Source organism: Octopus bimaculoides, chromosome 23 (genome assembly GCF_046866305.1).
Source record: "Octopus bimaculoides isolate indiv1 chromosome 23, ASM4686630v1, whole genome shotgun sequence".
In the NCBI taxonomy this organism is placed as follows: domain Eukaryota; kingdom Metazoa; phylum Mollusca; class Cephalopoda; order Octopoda; family Octopodidae; genus Octopus; species Octopus bimaculoides.
In genome coordinates, this window is record NC_142950.1 from 7,309,544 (window position 1) to 7,330,900 (window position 21,357).

The 21,357-nt window shown below is 37.3% G+C and overlaps 1 protein-coding gene across 11 annotated transcripts in view; it reads right to left on the reverse strand.

The window, feature by feature from the left end:
* Nucleotides 1-841: 841 nt before the first annotated feature.
* The window catches only part of LOC106869056 (serine/threonine-protein kinase Sgk1), a 213,220-nt gene continuing 192,704 nt past the window's right edge, over nucleotides 842-21,357 (reverse strand). For all 11 annotated transcript variants that reach the window (XM_089340071.1, XM_089340070.1, XM_089340068.1 and 8 more), the window contains 12 exons: nucleotides 20,219-20,312; nucleotides 18,388-18,437; nucleotides 17,266-17,323; nucleotides 15,063-15,278; nucleotides 12,842-12,954; nucleotides 11,952-11,988; nucleotides 10,852-10,938; nucleotides 8,557-8,652; nucleotides 7,394-7,501; nucleotides 5,317-5,454; nucleotides 3,243-3,300; nucleotides 842-1,818 (listed from right to left, as the gene is read on the reverse strand). In XM_089340071.1, coding sequence (XP_089196197.1) covers nucleotides 1,703-1,818; nucleotides 3,243-3,300; nucleotides 5,317-5,454; nucleotides 7,394-7,501; nucleotides 8,557-8,652; nucleotides 10,852-10,938; nucleotides 11,952-11,988; nucleotides 12,842-12,954; nucleotides 15,063-15,278; nucleotides 17,266-17,323; nucleotides 18,388-18,437; nucleotides 20,219-20,312 — 1,171 coding nt within the window. In that variant the 3' untranslated portion in view covers nucleotides 842-1,702. The remainder of the gene's footprint in view (nucleotides 1,819-3,242; nucleotides 3,301-5,316; nucleotides 5,455-7,393; nucleotides 7,502-8,556; nucleotides 8,653-10,851; nucleotides 10,939-11,951; nucleotides 11,989-12,841; nucleotides 12,955-15,062; nucleotides 15,279-17,265; nucleotides 17,324-18,387; nucleotides 18,438-20,218; nucleotides 20,313-21,357) is intronic.

Below are 21,357 nucleotides of genomic sequence, written 5' to 3' on the forward strand. Positions count from 1 at the left end.
TATATATATAGATATATATACATACATACACACACATATATACACATAAACACACACACTCCTCTGTGTGTGATTGATTCAGAAAACTATATTAAAATCATTGAATGGGAAGAAAGCAACAACTTGTTTCACATCCAAAATTTTTCAGAAACTCTTACAGAAAATATTTTGGACCTTCATCAAGTCACAAAACCATTCCATTTTGAACCACAGTCTTTCAAAATAACCATTATGGTTATCAGGAAATGAGAAATGATATGTAAAATCCTGGATCAACTTGGACTGATTTTTGTGGCTTGATGAAGGTTGCAAAATAATTTCAGTAATATGTTTTGAAGAAAATTTCCAATCTGAAACTAATTGTTACTTTTTCTGTTCTAGGATTTTTACTATATTATTCTGTATTGAAAATAATCTTCCCAACATATAAGAGCTGTCTTTACTTTTGATGTCCCCAACCCAGGATCACTATGTTTGTATATGCAGGTGTATGTATGTGTATATGTATCACAATCTCACATTAAAATAAACTATAGATTTATGTAATGTAAAAGCTTCAGACTTATATGTGAGTCTTTCTAAAGAATCTTAATGACAAAGTGTACAGGTGAGCATCTCTACCTCCTCCCTCTCTCTCCCTCTTTTTATATATATATGTTATACACATACATAGATATATACAGATGTGTACACACACACACTATATATATATATGACAACTTATTCTGCAACCATTTATGCAGTGTGCATCCTGCATCCAAAACGGGTGCATCTAACAACTGTACATCACATGTCTATCAGCCTCACACGAAACCCAGAGTAATGTGACCTACTTTGCTTGTTTGATTGTTATTAAATTTTATATACATACATACACACATGTAAATATGCACATATATGTTATACATACGCACACAGAGGAAATGTAGAACGGTAAAAGGGGATGGAGTGGAATATCAAAGAACATAAAAAAAAAAACAAAAGTAAAAAGTAACAAAAAAATCCTTCCATATAAAAAAAAAAAAAAATCTGGAATTTCACAACCACAGCCAAAATGTGAGATAACGCAATGACACATTATATTCTGCAGTAGAATTTTGGAGTTTTCTTGAAGAATATGTCTTTGGAAATCATTGAGGTAATTTCATCTTCATTTATTTATTTTTTTTTAATCTTTTGTTCCCACTCATTATATTTTTTTTTAATAATTAAAAAAAAAAAACCCAACAAAAATCTTAACATCACTTTCATCATTCTTCTAGAGGAAAGTAACAACAGGAATTTGAGCAGATTGGAATGGAAATTGATGTATGTGTGTATGTGTATGCACATGTGAATGTGTGGGAATGTGTGTGTGTGTGTGTGTGTGAAGAGTGTGTTTGGATGTGTGTATAGAGTGTGCGTGCATATGAGCAATCGACGAAGAGCAGTTGGTCAGCTTTCTTGCAATCTGTGTTCGTCTGAAAATATACATGTTAGATATGTTACAGACCAAACTGTAGACATTTTCATACACAGTAGTCTTCAGTCAGACAACACCAATGAAAATCATAGACCCATAGCAATCAGATTCCATTGGTATTTTCTTGTTTGTTTTTTTTTTTTCATTCATTCTTTTATTTATTCTTTCTTTCTGTACTCCTTCTTCAGTGAAGCAGTGTAGTTCCAGTCTCCAGGTCGTTGCGGGACACCATTCCTGTCCTTAGTTGAATGCATCCTCAGCAGGAGGAACATATGAAAACCCCTCGAACACACCGTCTGCTTCTCGGACACTTGCACTAATCAACTTGTTGCCTTCAGCTGACTTCCCTACGGACCCTGCATAAACGAATAAAACATGAAAATACATGAAAGGGCTGAGATAAGAAGAATACATTAGCCATAATGGAAGTAGGCATTTGTAATAATAATAATAATAATAATAATAAGCGAAACGGGCTGATTACTACCTAGCTCAGATACCAGGAAACCCCAAAATGGCTGAAGTTCAAAAGATAGTGCTCATGGGAACTGCCCATATCCTACGTAAAATACTGTCTATGTGATCTCAAATTTTAAAACAAACACATAATTTTCTTATGGTTTCTTAAACATTCTCTAGAACAACACTATGTACAAATCCAAATATATGGTACCCTAACTTGTTGTCTCTTGAGGTCTCTGGGTGAGACTTGGATCCAACTTGTACAACTCTCAATGATTGGCCAGAAATGATTTTTAGAACGAGAATATCTGAAATAAAGTTGATTGCTCTCACAAACGAGAATACTAAAAATGAACCCGACCACTCTCAAAAATTAAGTAAAATAACCAGAAAAATAATCTGGAATCCTTGTCCAGCACTGAAGCTATCATCCAACACCGTCTTCTAAGATAGATCAGGATCCCTGATAACTGTCTCTCGCAAATGGTCTTCTTTGGAGATCTATCAACCAGTGTTTGCCCACACAGATTAATAATGCCAAAATTATTTTACTAAATCCCTCATTCCTTTCAAAATTAATTTAAACACAGGCAGGTGAAATTCTGGTTTAAGCCCTTAACATAACCTCTCATAACTTTTATATTTTTTGGAATTTTCAAAAACTTTTTGTGAATTTGTGTTCTTCACATGAGAATTCATGTGATTATGCAAAAAAAGTTTTGTTGATTTTTAAAACCGGCCCCACTTCTAAATCCTAAACGTTCAACTCTTTTGCAAATTCTTTTTTTTCAAATCAGAATTTGAAACCAGGACAGTTCAAATTTTTTGCTTAAATCCCAGCTATGGACCACCACTGAGTGCATCATCATTCCATTGAATGAGTTTATGAAAAGAAAAATATTGAAAAAAATCAATACATGTCAGTGACAAAGAAACAAGAAAGTATCAGGTGGTCGTGAGATGTGCTAAAGACAACAGCTAAATCGCCCATACAAAAATTTTTTCTCTTTTTTTTACATCATTGTATGAATTCCCATGTGGAGAACATAAAAAGATCGGACTGTTTTCACATCTATTACATGCTTTACTATACTAAAACTATTTTTTCCCTGGAATTGGGGTGCGTTTAATAGGCCCATAGAATCATTCATCATTGGTCCTGGTTCCATAGAGCTATCGTCTCTCAGATTAAAGATGAAGGCCACAAGCATAAATTCAGTGGTGGATCTTTGAATATTTGATGTAGATTGAGCTAATACGCATGGAGAATGGAGTTATTTGTATCTTAGTAAATAACATTAAAAGAATCACAACTTACCAGGTATTGGTTCTTTTACAAATTCTGGGTCAAAATTCTTCAAATCCAATTGGCCGCTCTGAAATAAAAGACATTAATTTATTGATTAATTTTACGTATTCAAAGAAGAGGCTTTAAGTTACTGTATTTAAAAATAAACAAACAACATATTCTTTCTTGTATCTTTTTTCTTTCATCTCTTTCAGTCATTTGACTGTGACCATGCTGGGGCACCACCCTGAAGGGTTTTAGTCAAACAAATTGACCTCAGGACTTTTTTTTAAAGCCTAGTACTTAGTCCTTTGGTCTCTTGCCAGACTGCTAGGTTACAAGACATAAACACAGCAACACTGGTTGTCAAGCAATGGTGGGGGATAAACACACACATACATACATATATATAACAATTTTCTTTTTTCAGCTTCCATCAACCAAATCCACTCACAAGTCTTTGGCTGGCCTAAGGCAATAGTAGAAGACATTTTCCTAAGGTGCCAAGCAGTGGGATTGAGCCCAGAATCATGTGATTAGGAAGCAAACTTCTCACCACACAGCTGTACCTGTTCCTGTAAATATTTCCTTTATCTAAATTTTTCTATATATTCTCCATGAAAAGAGCTACGCCATCATCATTATTACAGTCACCATATAGACAGATCACTCACAAGACTTTGGTCAGCCCAGGCCCAGAGTAGAAGATATCTGACCAAAGTGCTTTGCAGTGGAACTGAACCTGAAACCACATGGCTGGGAAGCAAACTGCTTACAGCAAACAGCCATGCCTGCATGCTCCCCTCTTTCTTTCTCTCTCTCTCTCTCCAAATATATATATATATATATATATATATATATATATATATATATATATGTTTGGAGAGAGAGAAAAGAAATAATGATGTGAATGAGTAAGAATAAGGAAGAAAAGTGAGTGAAGGCAAAACGAATAAGAATAACTGAAAAATAACAGAAACAAGCCACATCATTTTTGATGGGTTCTACATATATATATATATATATATATATATTTAAAAAAAATAAATGTGCTAGAAATATGGTATGCTGCTATGCTGCTATATTTCATGTTGAGAATAATTTAGGTCTTAATAGACACAAGATGTGATCTATTTCTAGCACATTAATTGTCCACGTTAGTGGTCAACGTTATTTTTTTAAAATGTTATTTTTTAAAAATGTACCTTAATCCCCTGAGATTGCAGATACTATTTCTGAATCTCTTTGATTCTTTAGATGTGCTGGCCTCCTGATAATTAATCGATATTAATTAATATATGATTAATTATCAGATTTTATAATAATATTATATATATATATATATATATTTCGTATGTGTATTTCGTGTGCAAGATTCTTGATATGGATACGTGTGTTGAAAGAAATACAATTAAACCTTGGGAGAGGCATTATGCCGGTAATAAACACACGCACTGGTTCAGTCCTTTATTAATTTAATGAAATAATTTAACAAAAAAACTATATAAATTAATAAAGGACTGAACCAGTGCATGTGTTTATTACTGGCATAATGCCTCTCCCAAGGTTTAATTGTATATATATATATATATATATATATCATCATCGTTTAACGTCCATTTTCCGTGCTGGCATGGGTTGGATGGTTTGACTGAGGTCTGGAGAGCCAGCAGCTGCACCAAGCTCCAGTCTGAATCTGGCAAAGTTTGAACAGCTGGATGCCCTTCCTAAGGCCAACCACCCTGAGAGTGTAGTGGGTGCGTTTTATGTGCCACTGGCACAGGGGCCAGTCATGGGGCACTGGCATCAACACATTCGGATCGTGCTTTTCACGTGCCACCAACACGGGAACCAGTCAGGGGGTACTGGTATCAACCACTTTCGGATGGTGCTTTTTACGTACCAACCAGTTTCTGTCTACCAAACCCACTCACAAAGTTTTACTCAACCCAAGGCTATATATAGTACAAGACATTTGCCTAAATTGCCACACTGGGACTGAACTTGGAACCATGTGGCTGGGAAGCAAACTTCTTAACCACACTGCCACATCTATGCCTAAGTATCCATAAACATTTACAACAGCAACAAGAAAATAGCTTACCACATTTGGGTTATAAGGTGGGTCTATACATTTTGAGTATAAATCATTCCATCTGATATCAGCAAAGAAATTCTGGCTTTTGATTTCCTGGAAATCTTTTTTGGCGCCAAGCCTGTTTTCTTTCTCTTTTTGAAGTAACTGCAAAATATATTAAAAATATTTTATATTAACTGTTAGATATATTAAAGCAATATGACTCTCCCCAGACACAACAAAATTTGTTTCAACACACAAATTCTCATAAAGAATCTTGCAAACAAGATACAAAAAATGAGAAGCAGAAAAAAAAATGATTGCTGTAATTAGGAATTAAAAAAAAAATTCTATCACATTTGTAAATTTTGGCACAAGACCAGCAATTTCAGGGGGTTGGCAATGCAGTTATATTGACCCCACCCCAGTATGCAACTGGTACTTATTTTATCGATCCTGAAAGGATGCAGAGTAAAGGAAACCTCGGCAGAATTTGAACTCAGAACGTTTTGCCTGGTGTGCTAACGATTCTGCTAACTTGCCACCTTAATAACAATAACAACAATATTGCTTTCAAATTTTGGCACAATGCCAGCAATTTCAGGGGTTGGAGTATGTTGAGTACATCAACCCAGCAAAGACGAAAGGCAAAATTGACTTCAGTAGAATTTGAACTCAGAATATATGTGGTCTGATCAATAAGTATCCGGACCGTTGCCATAGTAACAAAGCTAAAGCATGAAGAGTGAAGCCACTTGGCACAGACTGACCTTGAACTATTCTGTGCATGTGTGCTAAGTTTTAACATTCTAGCTCACTTCTGATGTTTACAGAAGTTCTTGGAAGTAACGTGTGTATCGCCCTGACCATGACAGAAAAAGTTGAGCAAAGAATCTGCATCAAATTTTGCCAAAAGCTTGGCGATACCTGCTCAGAGGCCTATGCAAAATTTCCAAAGTTTTCATCGTTCTCGATACAATCAACGAGATCTTGTACAACTGAGACCCGAGCGTCTTTTTGGTCAGCTGAAAGCAGTTTTGGCACAACTTAGCAGACATGCATCTTATACCCAAATCTTCAGTGATAATGGAGTGAACTGAGCCATAACTAATCTGCACATCCTCTGATAACTCATGGATGGTGATTTGATGATTCCCCCTCACAGCTGCATACACATCTGCGACATTTTTCTTGGTTCTGCTGATTGCAAGTCTCCCAGAATGTTTGTCATTATTGACATTTTTTCGGCCATCTCAGATATGTCAGGAACCACTTGTACACCTTCGTGCAGCTCATACAATCCCCTCCATACACTTTCTGCAACTTTGCGTAGGCCTCTGATCAGGTATCACCATGACAACTTTCTCTATTACAGTCAATGTGCCGATAATACACTACACACGTTCCTTCCAAGCACTGCTGTAAACAGTGGAAGTGAGGTAGAACATTAAAACTTAGTACACATGCACAGCAGAATCCAAGGTCAATCTGTGCCACACGGCTTCATTCTGCATGCTTTAGCTTTGTTACCATGGCAACAGTCTGGATACTTATTGATCAGATCTCGTAAAGACAGATTAAATGCCGCTAAGCATTTTGCCTAGCCTGACACAAAAACACACACACATAAAGATATATATATATATGTATGACAAGCTTCTTTCAGTTTCTGTCTACCAAATCCATTCACAAGGCTCTTGTTGGCACAAGGTTATAGTAGAAGACACTTGCCCAAGGTGCCACACAGTGGGACTGAACCAAGAACCGTGTGGTTGGGAAGCAAGCTTCTTATTTCTTTACTGCTCACAAGGGGCTACACACAGAGGGGACAAACAAGGACAGACAAACGGATTAAGTCGATTATGTCGACTCCAGTGTGTAACTGGTATTTATTTAATCGACCATGAAAGGATGAAAGGCAAAGTCGACCTCGGCAGAATTTGAACTCAGAACGTAGCGGCAGACGAAATACTGCTAAGCATTTCGTCCGGCGTGCTAACGTTTCTGCCAACTCGTCGCAAGCTACTTACCACACAGACACACTCGTGCCAATTAAAATATTAGAATAAAATTAAATTAAAACAAAAAGGGGTTTGAAACTTACTCCTTCTAATATAGATCTGGCAGACTGAGAGATATTGTTACGTATCCGTAGGGGCTGATGAAGAATGTTGTCGTACATCTCTGCTGTGTCTCGACTGTAAAAAGGTGGCTGTAAACAAGAAGATAAACAATCAGGTAAAACAAACAAATATAAAATAGGTAAAGGATGGGGGGGGGGCAGTAGGTGTCAACTGTCCTTCATCATTTGATGTCTGTTTTCCATTCTGGTATGGGTTGGGTGGTTGGACTGGGTCCAATGAGCTGCAGAGCTGTATCAGGCCCAAATGTCAACTTTGGCACGGTGCCTGCAGCTGGATGTTACGTCCTTCCTAACACCAACCACTTTACAGAATGAACCGAGTGGTTTTTATGTAGAAACAGCACCAGTGGGGTCACCAAGTAATTTACAAGACAAAATAAAGGAAAGGGACAAGGAAAAAGCCCACTCGACTGAGTGAGAGTGCAGTTGAGAGAGGAGGAGGTGTCTTTATGTCGAAGGCTAAAGTATGACAGAAGGAACAATCATAGGTGTTTTGTTATAGAGAGGTACATAGCTACCCCACATTATGCAAGGGACGGTGAGAGTAGATGGATGGGAGATGAAGATGGTGGTGGTGGCATGCCAGAGCATGCTCTTGAGGTTTAAGAAGGTGAGTATAAGGGAAAATACAGAATGTAGTTCAGGAATGTCTTTGAGAGACTTTTCCCCACTCATAAGGCTTCAAGTCAAAAACCATCATCATCCTCATTTGATGTCCATGTTGGCATGGGTTGGACAGTTTGACAGGGTTCAATGTGCTCAAGGACTTTACTATGCTTCAGTGCCTGCTGTGGTATGGTTTCTACAGCTCCTACCCTTCCTAATACCAAGTACTTCATGGAGTATACCAAGTGCTTTTTTTAACACGCTTTTGGCACTCGTGAGGTTGCCATGCAGCTTGTAAGACCTACAATTCCTTAGGGGGTAGAATCAGCTAGATGCTAGGAAATGGTGGGGGGAGCTAAAGTGTGAGAGAACAACGGAAGGTGAATGGGGTAGCAAACCGTCTCTGGTTGTACAGAAGCTCCCTGGCTACTCACATTTAGAATGCATCTAACGAAAACTACCATGAAGAGCTCTTACAGCAAAGTTACACAAGAATATAAATTATGGTTGTTATTTACCAATCCAAACAACATTTCGTAGAGAACAGCTCCTAAGCACCACCAGTCAACAGTTCTGTCATATGGTTGTTTCCGCAAGACCTCAGGAGCAAGGTACTGAAATGGAGTAGAGTAGATCATTAGACAACACAAGCAAGGAGATTTGTAGAAGAGTTAATTTCAGTAAAATTTTTTGACGAGTTTCTGTTACATGATTTGATTCGTGAACATCAATATGTGCATATGAGAGTGTGTATCTATGTATATGTATCTCTGTGGGTCAAAATTGTGATGACTTTTGGTTGATAACTAATGAGGAGTGAGAGACACCATATCCACTGTATATTTTCCCTTGTTTTCTTTGGCTGTCCTCCTGTACCACATTTTACTATCTTTCTCTCTCCTTATATATGGGTTGGGCAGTTTGACAGGAGCTGACCAGCTGAAGGGTTGTTCAGGCTCCATGTCTGTTTTGGCAAGGTTTCTACGGCTGGATGCCCTTCCTAATGCCAGTACGTGTGTGTGTATGTATGTATGTGTGTGTATATATATATATTATATGTATGTATTTATATTTATAACTTAACCTTATGAACTTTCTAAATTCTCTGACAAAGTCCAGAGGCACAGCCGAGTACCTTAATCTTATCTACCAAATACTTCAGTTCACTGAAGGGATGAAAGTAAAGTGGGGTACTGTGACCTCTTGGCTGAAACAGCTGTAAAATACTATTCTACTTCCTATGCTCTACGTTACATATTTTAATAATTACTGGTATTTTTATATATTATATATGTAAAGCATATGTTATACATGTACGTATATTGTTATAATGGTTTTTTTTAAAAATAAATAAATAGACATAATATAATGTCTAAAAGTTGATGAATACCACCTCTTGATCCCCTCCATTTTCTTATTGCTGTATAAATTAAGGGTAAAACAACTTTTATCCTCATCCATTTATTACATTCAGTAGTGTAATTGCCATGCAATGAAAAAACACTTATGTATTAATAATTGGGTATTCTACCAGCATTATATTGGATAGATATTATCCCTTAGTTGGTTGGATTCACAGCCTCTAATTCTCTTGGAATTAAATATATATATATATATATATATATATATATATATATATATATATATATATATATATATATATAAGTCAGTAAATAGTGGGGTTGTGTTAACCGCACGTGGAGAAATAATAGGAAAATGAAAAATAATAATAAGGCAGAATGCTAAACTGGAAGCATATTTTAATAAAGATTTCTAACCGGCTTTCATTGCGAAGCAAATTTTCAAGAAGAGGGAGAATGAAAATGATTTTTACAAAGAAGTACAAAATGAAGAAAATAATATATAAAAAAATAAATATACCAATACATTATATTGTCTTTGAGCTTTTGAAGTTCAATGGTAGTTCATGTAGATAATGGTTGGAAAAATAAGGATGCATGAGAATTGAGAGTTGTGTTAGGTTTAAAAAAGGGTTAAAAGTTTGTGTTAAGCAGGAAGTGTGGTGTCAAAACAGGAAGTGTGTGTAAGGGGAGACAAATGTTTTTAGTTGGAGTTATGAACTCTTTTTCAACAGGAAGTTTATGTCTGTTCCTGTTTTGACACCACACTTCCTGCTTAACACAAACTTTTAACCCTTTTTTAAACCTAACACAACTCTCAATTCTCATGCATCCTTATTTTTCCAACCATTATATGCATGGATTACCATTGAACTTCAAAAGCTCAAAGACAATATAATGTATTGGTATATTTATTTTTTTATATATTATTTTTTTATATATTATTTTCTTCATTTTGTACTTCTTTGTAAAAATCATTTTCATTCTCCCTCTTCTTGAAAATTTGCTTCGCAATGAAAGCCGGTTAGAAATCTTTATTGAAATATGCTTCCAGTTTAGCATTCTGCCTTATTATTATTTTTCATTTTCCTATATATATATATATATATATATATATATATATATATATATATATATAGGGAGAGAGAGAGAGAGTGAGAGTGGTGCAGATATAACTGTGTTGTTCAGAAGTTCACTTCTTAATCACGTGGTTTTCAGTTCAGTCCTACTGCATAAGCACCTTGGGTAAGTAAGTGCCTTCTACTATAGCCCTGGGCATGGCATCGATGGTTGTAGCACATTGTAACATCTCAGAATTAGCTGCTACACAAGTCTATAGCAATGGCTCTACAGAACAACTACAGTGGCAGTTGTTTGTATTATCATCAGGATTTTTTAAAGGTTCGAAGACCTTGGATTGCAAAACCGTCAATTGTTGAAATAGTGTCTCACCTCGGGAGTTCCGCAAAACGTAGTGGTGGTTCCCATACCTTCGATTCCTTCCTTACATAAACCAAAATCTGTCAAAACAACATGACCCTGAAAATAATAAAATGGCATCCAGTAAAAAGGGAGAGTTTGCGCATGCATAACAATGGCAGAGAACATTTTAGCCCAGTGATGGGCAAACTACAGGCTGCGGGGGCTTTCTCAATGGCATATTTTAACAAAAAATTACCTTGAATTTCTTTTAGTAACATAGCGCATCTGAAAATCAGCCAAATTTCATGTGGCCTGCTTCATGACAATGGTTGCCCATGCTTGATATAAATTAATCAGCTGACCAGTCCTGAGTGACTTTAACCCTTTAGCATTCAGGTTATTTTGTCAAATGTGATGCTTATTTATTCACATTGTTTTGAATTAAACATGCACTATCTTGTAGCTTTGAAATTTCGATAATCGGATTGTTTACTTTTAGCATGACATTGTAGGGTAGGTATGAAAGGCAGGATTTGGCCAGTTTGAGCATAAAACGAACAGAATATTTTGGCCGGATATAGCCAGTTTAAATGCTAAAGGGTTAATCAATCATAAAAAAATAGGATACTAAATAACATAGGAGACGAAAATATAATAATCATCATCATTATCATTTAACGTCCGTTTTCCATGCTGGGATGGGTTGGACGGTTTGACTGAAAACTGGTAAGTTGGGGTGCTGCATCAGGTTCCAATCTGATTTGGCATAAGTTCTACAGTTGGAATCCCTTCCTAACACCAACAACTCCAAAAGTGTCGTCGGTACTTTTTACGAGCCACCGGCACGGGCACCAGTTACATAACACCAGCATCAGCCACGACTATTATCTCACTTGGCTAGACAGGTCTTCTCAAGCATGGCATACTGTCAAAGGTCTCAGCCACTAGTCTCTACTTCCATGAGGCCCAACGTTCAAAGGGTGCTTTTTACATGCCACCAGCATGGGGGTCAGTTACACAACACTGGCATTGGCCACAACTATGATTTCGCTTGACTTGACAGGTTTGCTCAAGCATGGAATATTTGAAAGGAATTTGGTTTGGAAAATTATGAAATAATGTTTAGTTACCTGAGAATCCAATAAGATATTTTCAGGCTTGAGATCTCTGTAAAAATAGATCAGAATATTACAGCATGGTAAATATTAATACGAAAACAGAAATTATTATCAAATTAGAAATTGCGGAAGTATGTGTGGGTGTTGAACTGAGAAAATTACACAGCAAAAACCAACAACAACAAAAATCAAACCCCAACTGATATATATTTGAAAATATTTAAATTACAATTTACCAGGAGTGGCTGTGTGGTAAGTAACTTGCTCACCAACCACATGGTTCTGGGTTCATTCCCACTGTGTGGCATCTTGGGCAAGTGTCTTCTACTATAGCCTCAGGCTGGCCAAAGCCTTGTGAGTGGATTTGGTAGATGGAAACTGAAAGAAGCCTGTCGTATATATGTACATATATATATATATATGTATGTGTGTGTATATGTTTGTGTGTCTGTGTTTGTCCCCCCCCCCCCTAAAATCGCTTGACAACCGATGCTGGTGTCTTTAGGTCCCCGTAACCTAGCAGTTCAGCAAAAGAGACCGATAGAATAAGTACTAGGCTTACAAAGAATAAGTCCTGGGGTTGATTTGCTCAACTAAAGGTGGTGCTCCAGCATGGCCGCAGTCAAATGACTGAAACAAGTAAAAGAGTAAAGAGTAACAATTCACTCCCCATCAAACCGCTGGCTACTCCACCCACCACAACACTAGTATCTGCTCTGACCATCAACAATACAATAAATGAAAGAGGGAGAATAATTAGAGGAAAGAATGAAGAAAGAAAATAAGAACAAGAATAGAAAGAAAGATGAGGAGGAAAAGAGAGAGGGAGAGAGAAGAGCATAGATAGTAGGAAATAATTTAGAAACAGAAGTTAAAAAAGAGAGAGAGAGAGAGTCACAGACCTGTAAATGATATTTAAGGAGTGAAGATATCCAAGAGCACTCGCCATTTCTGCAGCGTAGAACTGAGCTCTCGGTTCAGGAAAGAAACGTTCGCGTTGTAAATGGAAAAAGAGCTGCACGAGTAAAGAGACAATGACATTGGTATTAATGGCAAAACATAAACATTTAGATATAACATAAAAATGAATAGATGTAGGCGCAGGAGTGGCTGTGTGGTAAGTAGCTTGCTTACCAACCACATGGTCATGGATTCAGTCCCACTGCGTGGCACCTTGGGCAAGTGTCTTCTACTATAACCTCGGGCTGACCAAAGCCTTGTGAGTGGATTTGGTAGACGGAAAATGAAATAAGCCCGTCGTATATATATATATATATATATATATATGTATGTGTGTGTATATGTTTGTGTCTGTGTTTGTCCCCGCAACATCGCTTGACAACCAATGCTGGTGTGTTTACGTCCCCGTAACTTAGCAGTTCAGCAAGAGACAGATAGAATAAGTACTAGGCTTACATAGAGTAAGTACAAGGCTTCCAAAGAATAAGTCCTGGGGTCGATTTGTTCGACTAAAGGCGGTGCATGGCCGCAGTCAAATGACTGAAACAAGTAAAAGAGTATATGGACAAATACTAGGGTTAACTTCAAAGTCCCAACAAGTAGGCTAGTGGTTAGTGTGTGCTGCACACACAATTATTTGATCATGGGTTCAATTCCCAGATCAGGCAGTGTGCTGTGTTCTTGAGCAAAACACTTCATTTCCTATTGGTCCAGTCCACTTAGCTGTAAATGGGTAACTCTTTGATGGACCAACTTTCTGGGGAGAAATGTTGGACTGCTCACCTCGCCAGTGAGGTGACATCATTTGAAAGCTAAAAATGATGTCAAGTGCATTGTGACAAGTGATGTATAACAACATCTGATAGTCTGATTGATCACATGACAACACCATTTCTAGCCTTGAATAACCTTCAAAGTCCTTACAAATACTTTACTCCATGTCCAGGAAACAATCTTGAAAGATTACTCATTCTAGTCTTGCTTGAACATCCCTTAAAGACCCCACAAATACTTGACCTAGGTAGGGGATATGGCCATAGAAAATCTACTTCAATGAACTTCATCTGACCTATGGAGGAATGGACATTAAAATAATGATGATTATATATATATATATATATATATATATATAAATATATATATATATATATATATAAATATATAAATATATATATATATATATATATAAATATATATATATATATATATATATATAAATATATATATATATATATATATATATAAATATATATATATATATATATCTATCTATCTATCTATCTATCTATCTATCTATATATATACTTACTTACAAGGTGAGAAAATGTGTACGTACGCTGCTATATCATCATCATCATCATCATCATCATCATCGTTTAACGTCCGCTTTCCATGCTAGCATGGGTTGGACGATTTGACTGAGGACTGGTGAAACCGGATGGCAACACCAGGCTCCAGTCTAATTTGGCAGACTTTCTACAGCTGGATGCCCTTCCTAACGCCAACCACTCAGAGAGTGTAGTGGGTGCTTTTACGTGTCACCCGCACGAAAACGGCCACGCTCGAAATGGTGTCTTTTATGTGCCACCCGCACAAGCCAGTCCAGGGGCACTGGCAACGATCTCGCTCGAAAATCCTACAGGAGCCTGTCAGGCGGTACTGGCAATATGTATATATAAATCCCAAAAATGGAATACAAACACAACAGACGACAATGCGAAGACCGACAGGAAAAACAACAAAAAGACGGACAGGACAAAACAAGGACAGGCCATTCATGGCCTTCTCTCCTTTGTCAAGTTTCCAGATTATCCTTAAGGCCACGAATGGCCTGTCCTTGTTTTGTCCTGTCTGTCTTCGTATCGCCTATCTGTCCAGATGTTTTATTGTCATCTGTTACGTTCTTGAAGGAACTTGAACTCAGAACGCAAAGACAGACAAAATGCCGCTAAGCATTTTACCTGGCGTGCTAACGATTCTGAATGTGTGTACCATTATCTGGACAATGTCGAACCCAGCAGAATTTGAACTTAGAATGCAAAGACAGATGTTGCTAAGCATTTCGCCCGGCGTGCTAATGATTCTGCCAGCTCACTAAAAGGTATTAATTGAAATTTTAATCAAAAAAAACCTTTACGTATTGTTTTTAAAAAGCAACATTACCTCTCCACCATTGACATAGTCCAGTACAAAGTAAAGTTTGTCCGGCGTTTGGAAAGAATAATGGAGCCCCACAAGGAAAGGATGTTTGACATTCTGTACAAGAACATTTCTCTCTGACATGATATGTCGTACTTCATTCCGTTTCATCACAGCCTTCTTCTGTAGTACTTTGATGGCATAGATTTTACCTTCTGTTCTGTGGCGTGCTAGGAGCACCTGCAAAAGAAATAATTAAAAAACGCATGAATAAAAAAAAAACAAAAAAAAACTATTGTTTAATTGAGTAATGATAATAATAATCCTTTCTACTGTTGTTGGCACTCCGTCGGTTAGGACGACGAGGGTTCCAGTTGATCCGATCAACGGAACAGCCTGTTCATGAAATTAACGTGCAAATGGCTGAGCACTCCACAGACACGTGTACCCTTAACGTGGTTCTCGGGGAGACTCAGCGTGACACAGTGTGACAAGGCTGACCCTTTGAATTACAGGCACAACAGAAACAGGAAGTAAGAGTGAGAGAAAGTTGTGGTGAAAGAGTACAGCAGGGTTCGCCACCATCCCCTGCCGGAGCCTCGTGGAGCTTTAGGTGTTTTTGCTCAATAAACACTCACAACGCCCAGTCTGGGAATTGAAACCGCGATCCTATGACTGCGAGTCCGCTGCCCTAACCACTGGGCCATTGTGCCTCCACAATCCTTTCTACTATACGCACAAAACCTGAAATTTTGGTGGTGGTCATGGTGGGGTTAATTATATCAACCCTGAAAGGATGAACATCAGAGTCGACCTCAGCTGTATATGAACTCAGAATGTAAAATCAGAGGAAATGATGGAAAGCATTTTGTCCGGCATGCTAACAACACTGCCAGCTTACCACCATAATAATAATAATAATCCTTCCTAATATAGGTACGAGGACTTATTCTTTGTAAGCCTAGTACTTATTCTATCGGTCTCTTTTGCTGAACTGCTAAGTTACAGGGACGTAAACACACCAGCATCGGTTGTCAAGCGATGTTGGGGGGGACAAACACACACACACACACACATATATATATATATATATATATACATACATATATACGACAGGCTTCTTTCAGTTTCCGTCTACCAAATTCACTCACAAGGCTTTGGTCGGCCCGAGGCTATAGTAGAAGACACTTGCCCAAGGTGCCACGCAGTGGGACTGAACCCGGAACCATGTGGTTGGTAATATGGAACATATCTTTCCAGAGGTAAAAATGGGTTTATGTAGAGCCAACACCCCTACCTGGGGAAAAAGCAAAGTAATAGAAGCGTTGGAAGGCACATGTCTCAGTGGTAAGAGTGTTGGGATCACAATCATAAGGTAGTGAGTTCAATTCTTGGAGCGGGCTGTGTGTTGTGTTCTTGAGCAAGACACTTTATTTCATGTTGCTCCAGTTCACTCAGCTGTAGAAATGAGTTGTGATGTCACTGGTGCCAAGCTGTATCGGCCCCTTTGCCTTTCCCTTGAATAACACAGGTGGCATGGAGAGAGAGGGGGAGGCTGGTATGCATGGGCGACTGCTGGTCTTCCACAAACAACCTTGCCTGCACTTGTACCTCGGAGGCTAACTTTCTAGGTGCAATCCCATAGTTATTCATGACCAAAGGAGGGGGTCTTTACTCTTTACCCTTTACGGAAGCATCGATGATAATTCAAAAACCAATGGGACTTGCAGGTGGGAAGGCCTTATGTAGTGCAGCAAAGTCTGAAAGGAAGTTGCAAGGCCAATTCCCTTTTCTGACCCTCGGGAGGAAAACAACCCAAAGTTGAGAACAGCAGTAAAGAGTCATCAATGGCCATGGATTCATAAGGAGAAAGGGGCCTAAGCGGCCAAAAGAAATAAAAGCATAGTATTTACCTTTTAGCATGCTGTAGAGTTAGCATGTTTCTGTATGAGTTTTCTCCCCTGTCAATGTTACACAATGTGGCTGCAGCTACAGGGGAGAAAACTCATATGGCGCCATGGTGCACCTAAGCATGCTAAAGATTAATCAATGTGGAAGCATAATAAATGTAAAGTAGAATCATTGTAAAAGCAAATTAGAAATAAAATCTTAGAAAGTCTGAGGCAGGAGAATAAAAGAACAGAGATTTTGAGATGAGAAATATTTAAAATAGAAAGATAGCAATGAAAAATTTCAACAAAATACTTGTGTATAAACTAAGAATTACCTTTCCAAAACTACCTTTGCCAATAACTTTCAAAAATTCAAAATCACTTGGTCTGACACTGTGGAAACAAATATATATAAAATTGTTATTAAGATATCGTTAAAATGACAAGAAAAATTAATTAATTAGTTACACAACTAATTAGCATTTCAAGACAGCTAGTATAGGCATTTTAGTGTATCTTGGGAGGGTCACTATGCCAATAATGAACACATGCACTGGCTCTCTTTCACTTCTTTCATTATTATTATTATCAGTTAATTTGTTAATATTTAACCAATTAACTAATTGATTGATTGATTAGTCATTCTATCGACCAACCAATCAATCACTCAGCGTTTGTCAGTTCTTCCATCACCATTTACAACCTCCTCAATGACATGCCCTCTCTACTCCAGGGATGGCCAAATGATTAATGAAACAATCAAGTAATGATACTCCAAAGACCACTTGGGCTACCAACCTCATGATTATCAGGATGAGGTAGACCCAGGAAGACATGAGATGAGGTAGTGGAGTATGATCTTCAGATGTTGAATCTTATAGAGGTGATGACAAGTGACCGAGACCTTTAGTGATTTGCTATGCTTGAGAAGACATGTTAGGCTAATGTGAAATTGTAGTCATGGTCAGTTTCATGTACAAGGCACCCAGTACATCCTGTGGAGTGGTTGGTGCTAGGAAAGGCATCCAGCCATGGAAACCAAACTAAAACAAATTGAAGCAGTGCAGTTCTCCCGCTTACCAGCCCTAGCCAAACTGTCTTACCCATGCTAGTGTAGGAGCTTGCTTAGCCCTGCCTAACTGAGATTCAAAAAACAATTCTCTACACTTGCTGCTTGTCAGACAACTGTCTGATTCCTTTCTCATTAATCTCCTGGGAGATAAAACACAAAGGAATCAGACAGTCATCTGACAAACAACAAGTATGAAGATTTAGTTTTGAATCTCAGTTCGGCAGGACTAAGCGAGTTCCTACACCAATATGAAAGCAGACGCTAAGTGATAAAGATGATAGTGATCAAATGACTATGCGGACATAAGTTAAAGATACTGGACAACTGACCAAGCGGTAATCATTTAAAAATTTAAGAATGTACCGTAAATCATTACAATACCTACCTTGGCTTCTCACTGGGACCAAGATTCACTGGATTACTATCTTTACCATTCTGAAAGGATAAGAACAAATGTCAATAAATAAAATAAGTAGCTGGCCAAAGATGTTAACTCTTTAGAATTGAAACTGACCATATCTGGCCAAAATATTCTACCTGCTTTATATTCAATCTGGCCAGGTCCCACCTATCACACTTACCCTACACTGTCAGTGTAAAAATAAACAATCACATCTTCAGAATCTTGAAGCTATGAGGTAATACTTGATCAATTTAAAACAATGTGAATAAATAAGCATTACATTCCTGTAACTTAGCAGTTCAGCAAAAGTTCTGAGGTCGATTTTTTTTTTTTGGACAAAAACCCTTCAAGGCAGTGCCCCAGCATGGTCACAGCCAAATGACCAAAGCAAAGAAGATAAAAGATGTATAGACAGAGTCTGGTAAACATAAAAATAAAAATCCCTCCAAAAACTAACAAAACAAAACAGACTAATATGTGTGTGTGTGTGTTCATGTAGCAAGAATAAATAATCTCGAGTAAATCCCATGAAGTAGTGTAATCTGATAATCTGATAATCTATACATACTTATAGCCTTGAAACAGATACTGCAACTTTCTAAACAAGGTTCGACCTACTTCTTTATAACAATATATATTTACCAAGTTGCATTGTAAACACCAACAATGTTGGAAGGAATACAACAACAAGCAAAACTATAAAAGAGAAACACTAAACAAAGAAGACAAATGAGTTAGCTTAATGAGAATCCTGATGAGACAGCATAATTAACATAATACCATTTATAGATACAGTAATTTGACTCAACACAAATATTTATGGGGAAAACTGACATCTCTCTCTCACTTTTTCTCTCTGGCTGTGTGGTAAGAAATTTGCTTCCCATCCACATGGTTCTGGGTTCAGTCCCACAGAGTTTATTAAACCAGATTTTGGACAGCCTTCCCTGTTATCAATCTTCACCTGCTTCCAAGGAAGATAATATTTTCCCATACATAAGGCGGCGAGCTAGCAGAATCATTAGCATGCTGGGAGAAATGCTCACTGACATTTCTTCTGTCTTTACATTTTGAATTCAAATTCCACTGAGGTTGATTTTGCCTTCCATATTTTCAGGGTCGATAGAATAAGTACCAGTTGAACACTGGGGTCAATGTATTAAACTTACCCTCTCCCCGAAATTGCTGGCTTTGTACCAAAATTTGAAACCAATATTTCCCCATATATATATACCCACACATACCTGCTCCTGTCCCTCTATCGCTTTCACACCCCACTCAGTTGAGGGGCCTAATCTTGCAAGATATATATAAATGTGTAGGGGTGTGTGTGTGTGTGTGTGTGTTTGTGTTTCTTTGTCTTAACACTGCATGATAGTTGCAAATGCATATCTCTGTCATAGAAGCAGTGTCATTCATTTCCAATATTCTGTGAGAATATGACTAGCTATGGGGGAAATATTAGCTTGCTTGGAAACAGGTAAGTGTTGGCAACAGGAAGAGCATTCAGCTGTATAAAATCTGCTTCAACGACTTCTGCCTGACCAATGCAAGCGTGGAAAAATAGACGTTAAAGATGATGGAGAAAGAATGAAAACTTCTATGGGTGTATGTTTTTGTGTTTGTCCTCACTACTGCTGCTTAATTATCAACAGAATAAGTACCAGATGTAAAAAAAAACAAAAAAAAAAACAAAGATAAGTTCTGCAGTTGATTTGTTCAACTAAACCCCTTGAATGTGGTGCCCCAGCATGGCCATAATTCAATGACTGAAACAAGTAAAAGATTAAAAGATAAAAGATACAATATTTACCATGATAGGATCGGAATCGTAAAAATTCTCAGTATCAACAGTTTCTTGAGCATTTCTGGAATTGTCCAGTGATAGAAAAGCCCGGACGTCTGGGCTGGAAGTAAAAAAAAAAAAGAAAGAAAAACAACAATATACTGTTAAGTGGCAAACAAATGGGAGTAACAATGAACAATAACATTTTACTATGAGCATTTTTTGGTGAGGAGAATGAATATGAATATATTGTTATAAGTATGTACCCCAGGATATCATAGTTCATTGGTGTGTAAAGAGGGATATTTACATAAAGTGAAGTGTTTGGTTTACTTACATTTAACAAAAAATCAAAAACTATTGAAATTATATGGAGGGTTAAACCAAATTGCAGTATGATTTTTTTTTTTTTTGAGATTTTGGTTACTGAAACTATATGGAAGGTGAAACCAAATTGCAGTATGGTTTTAGGAGATTTTGGTTACATTAGCTGTTCCAGATTAAACCAGATAAATAGTTTGGAATATTTCTTGTGGGGAAATGTTTCTGCATTAGATTTAAGAAATTCTTGGGGATGTTAGATTTCACATTAAGGCTATATGGTGTGTTAAACCACAACATAATGTTTTCCCATGGGAGTGGGAATTTTATTAGTTATTCCAGATTGGAAGTATAGCTAATTTTTTCTTGAAACCCATAATTCTTCATTGCTTTGATCAAGTCAGATCCATTTCACTGTCCTTTGGGCAGACACTAAACTACTTTCTCCCAATATTATTCAGTATTGGAAATAAACTTAATTCTTCTCTCTAATCCATTATTCTCCAATGCTTTGCTTAGGTGGTTAACATCTCCATTGAATGTTCTTTTGTCTGAGGAGATGTTAATGATCTTTTGATCAATGTAGTTGATAAGGTCCTTAAAAATGATAAAGTGGGGATGAGGGTCAAAATCTTGAAGATGTAAATGAACTTTTTGTTTTGTTTTCCTTGTGTTTTGTCTGGAAGGCTGTTTAGATATAAGGTAATCTTTAGAAAGTTAACTGTCATTATGTTTGTAGTTGTGACAAGTCTTAGTTCTTTAAAAGTACTAAGTCTTTCCTTACTGTATGCTATATACTTATGTTGTTAAAAATAGCTGAACCCATCATCTCTGTAGAGGCTTAT